This window comes from Octopus bimaculoides, chromosome 24, assembly GCF_001194135.2.
Source record: "Octopus bimaculoides isolate UCB-OBI-ISO-001 chromosome 24, ASM119413v2, whole genome shotgun sequence".
Taxonomy (NCBI): Eukaryota; Metazoa; Mollusca; class Cephalopoda; order Octopoda; family Octopodidae; genus Octopus; species Octopus bimaculoides.
This window is the reverse complement of record NC_069004.1, coordinates 35,098,506-35,102,139: the sequence shown is the minus strand read 5'-3', so window position 1 is coordinate 35,102,139 and position 3,634 is coordinate 35,098,506. Positions and strand designations below refer to the sequence as shown.

Genomic DNA, 3,634 nt, shown 5'->3' with positions numbered 1-3,634 from the left:
GAGAGAGAGAGAGAGAGAGAGAGAGAAACAAACAAAAATGTAAAGCGGCAAACAGTGACAGAGGGATATATATATATATAAATATGTGAGAGAGAGACGGAGTGACAGAAAGCAAGACCGACAGATAGATAAATGGATATATAAGGGGAGATACTCACACACATACACACAAATATAGCGGGAAAGAAAGAGAGAGAGGCAGATGAAGAGATAAATATACATATAGAGAGAGGGATAGGTAGAGAAAGCTAGACCGACAGGCAGCGATAGAAAGACAGAGAGAGAGAGAGGGGGAGGAGGGTGTCTAATGCTGAAGCAAGTCAGTTTCTGCTGTGCCACCACCAAAGCCAGTCTCTGGCATTCTGGAGTTCTTCACAGACACTGTTGGTTGGGGTTCGTTTACCGACTGTTTTGACACCGACTTACACTCATATACACACACATACACACGCACACACACACACACGCATACACACATATATACACACATGTATCTATATACGCATAGACATTTAAATATTGCGGTAGATAGGCATACATAATAACGTAGATATATACACATACTGTACATAGAAAAACAAACGGATTATATATACAGATATATATATAAACATATATACAAATACCGCGTATGTATATAGATATACGCACGGCTCTGTACAATAACAAACACTATTCACAATAACAGCCTCTCTCTCTCTCTATATATATATATACATGTATGTATATACATACATATATATATACACATGCAAACACACATACATAGCAATTATATGACCATATAAACAGAACGCACGCACACATACACGCAAGTATACACATGCACACACGTACATAAACCAACATTTATATATATATATATATATATATATATATACACATACATTTATATGAACACACACGTTCATATAAACACACACACTAGAGTACACACGCCGTGTTTGTTGTTGTAGTGGTTTTATGCGCGTACACACACGTATGCATACACCACACACACACACCACACACGTTAACAACAACAGCAACACCTGAGTGTCACCTGCACCTCGTTAATTGACGGCTTCACACTCACACACACACACGTATAGATATACACATATATATACACACAAACATACACATGTATATACGCGTCACAACATCTATACCCACGGATCCTATTGTCATGGGGACGCCCGACGCTGCTGTCCTTGTTTCACTTCGGAGCCGCCGGAAATTTAGCTGGTCATCACCACTGTTATCATCATCATCATCATCATCGTTATTATCATCATCTTCATCATTGTCATCGTCTTCGTCGTCAGCATCACCATCATCATCATCATCATTAGTCTCATCAACACCAGCGTCGACGTTGTCCGCGTCGTCGCCCTTAAACATGCATTATCAATATAAAAACAACAGCAAAAACAACCACCACCACCACCACGACAACAACAACCACAATAACAAACGCCAAATTTCTCAACACAAAACCCAATATGACTGCAAGCAACAACAACAACAACAACAAACACAACCTCACCAACACCAAAGTTACCACTGTCAAGGCTTCTACCCAAACTGGAGGAAATACCCGCTTACTTTAAACGGTTGGAGACAGCTGGGGTGGTTACCTACCACCTGGTTATTATTATTATTACTGTTCTCATTAAGCACACCTGTATTTATTACACCTTGTACCGCAATGGACCTACTCGATAAGGTACAAACAAAGGAGAATCTCCAAGAGGTAGGAATCTAATTCTTTGATTTATAAACAAATTCTCAACACAACTTTAAATGTTGCTTTCAGATTTCGGATCCTACCAAGGGGCCCTTGTATTTAACAAAAGCTTAATTTATTATTATTAATTTTTTTAATGGTTTACCTGAAATCAAAGAAGGAGAGGTTGTTGTTTATGATTCCATGTTTTAGGGGCTTCGTAATTTGGATGGGTGGAGGCCTGAGGTTGGACCCTCACCTGAGTGCTTCCAAGAGAGTAAACTCGCCGCTTGATGCCAGCACCAAAGGCCAGGAAGTTCTCGGCGTTAACCCGAACATTAAAAGTACGAAGTCCTTACTTTGTGTTATTTAAACTGGGTTGGTGTCCCGTTTAAATGTACCGACTAAAAAGAACTCAATTAATATAAGCATATAAACCTATAAAAATACCAGTAAACTACTGGGCCTTTATAATTGTCGCCTTTCAACCACTTGTACCTGTGATGATAATCAATATTTTTTGTGTTTTCACACACTTTTATTGATTGTTCGATGTAAACAGAGAACCTGTGTGCGTGTGTGCGCGCTCATGTACAGTTTGTGTGATTCGGTGGCTGTGTATGTACCTGTGTGTTTATATACATGTGTACATGTGTTGATGTACATGTGTATATGTGTTGATGTGTATGTATGTGTATACGAGTGTGTATCTATATACGAGTATGTACGTGCTTGTGTGTGCATACGTGAGTGCTTGTGCGTATATACGCGGCTTGTTTATATATACGTATATTCGTGTATGAATGTATGTATGTATGCATGTATTGTTGAACGTGTGTATATCTCTATATAAACGTGGATCTGGACAGGTGTGTATATGCATATAGATAGCTGTGTGTGTGTGTGTGTGTGTGTGTGTGTGTGTGTGTGTGTGTGTGTTCATAGTATTTCAATTTTTTGGTACAAAACTATACATAAACGAACTTAAGTGTGTGTGTATATATGCGTGTGTGTGTGTATATATATATATATATATATATGTATGGATATACACACGTGTGTGTATATATATATATATATATATGTATGCACATACATACATACATACATACACAGATGTATGATTAAAATATTCCATAATGCAGCCTCGCAGACAAGTGTAAAAAGCCACATGTATATAGTGGGAGCCGCTTAATATAATCACTAATATTATCAGTTACTGTCCTTAAAGTCAGTGACTCCCAGACTATTTAAATAATGATCAACCGGTTATTATCATTATTACTATTATTAGAAGCCGGTAAAAGTTGTCGAGGTTTCGTTCTAAAGTGATCACATTAAGCGGCTTTCATTGTTTTCAAACTGTCCTATCAAACGGTTGACGAGATCAGATCAAGCAAAACCGGTATTAGGTTGTTTCTATACCTTGTGTGTGTGTGTGTGTATATATGTGTGTATGTATGTATGTATATATATATATATATGTATATATGTGTGTACTTAGTAAATTTCAACTCCAACCATCCGGTTTATGTAGAGTAAGTTTGAACCGATTAGTATAGTCGATACCAGTGATTCCCTGCGGGTATTTACTTTGTGTTTGAGAAGCATAAATAATAACAATCCTTTCTGCTGGAGGAACAAAGCCTGAAATTTTATGTGGAGCTCGCTAGTCGATTACACCGACCCCAGCATTTCACTGGTACTTAATTTTTCGACCCCGTAAGAATGAAAGGCGAGGGTGGAATTTGAACTCAGAACGTAGCGACCGGCGAAGTACTGCTAAGCATTTCGTCCAGCGTGTTAACGGTTCTGCCACCTCGCCGCCTTCAATAATAATAATAATAATAATAATAATCTTTTCTTCTCTAGGCGCAAGGCCCGAAGATTTTGGGGAGGATGGGGCCAGTCGATTGGATCGACCCC

The 3,634-nt window shown here is 38.5% G+C and overlaps 1 protein-coding gene across 1 annotated transcript in view; it reads left to right on the top strand.

The window, feature by feature from the left end:
- Positions 1 to 169: 169 nt before the first annotated feature.
- LOC106867589 (stabilin-2) overlaps positions 170 to 3,634 on the top strand; it is a 712,318-nt gene continuing 708,853 nt past the window's right edge. Inside the window, exon 1 of the mRNA XM_052976401.1 lies at positions 170 to 1,735. Coding sequence (XP_052832361.1) covers positions 1,124 to 1,735 — 612 coding nt within the window. The 5' untranslated portion in view covers positions 170 to 1,123. The remainder of the gene's footprint in view (positions 1,736 to 3,634) is intronic.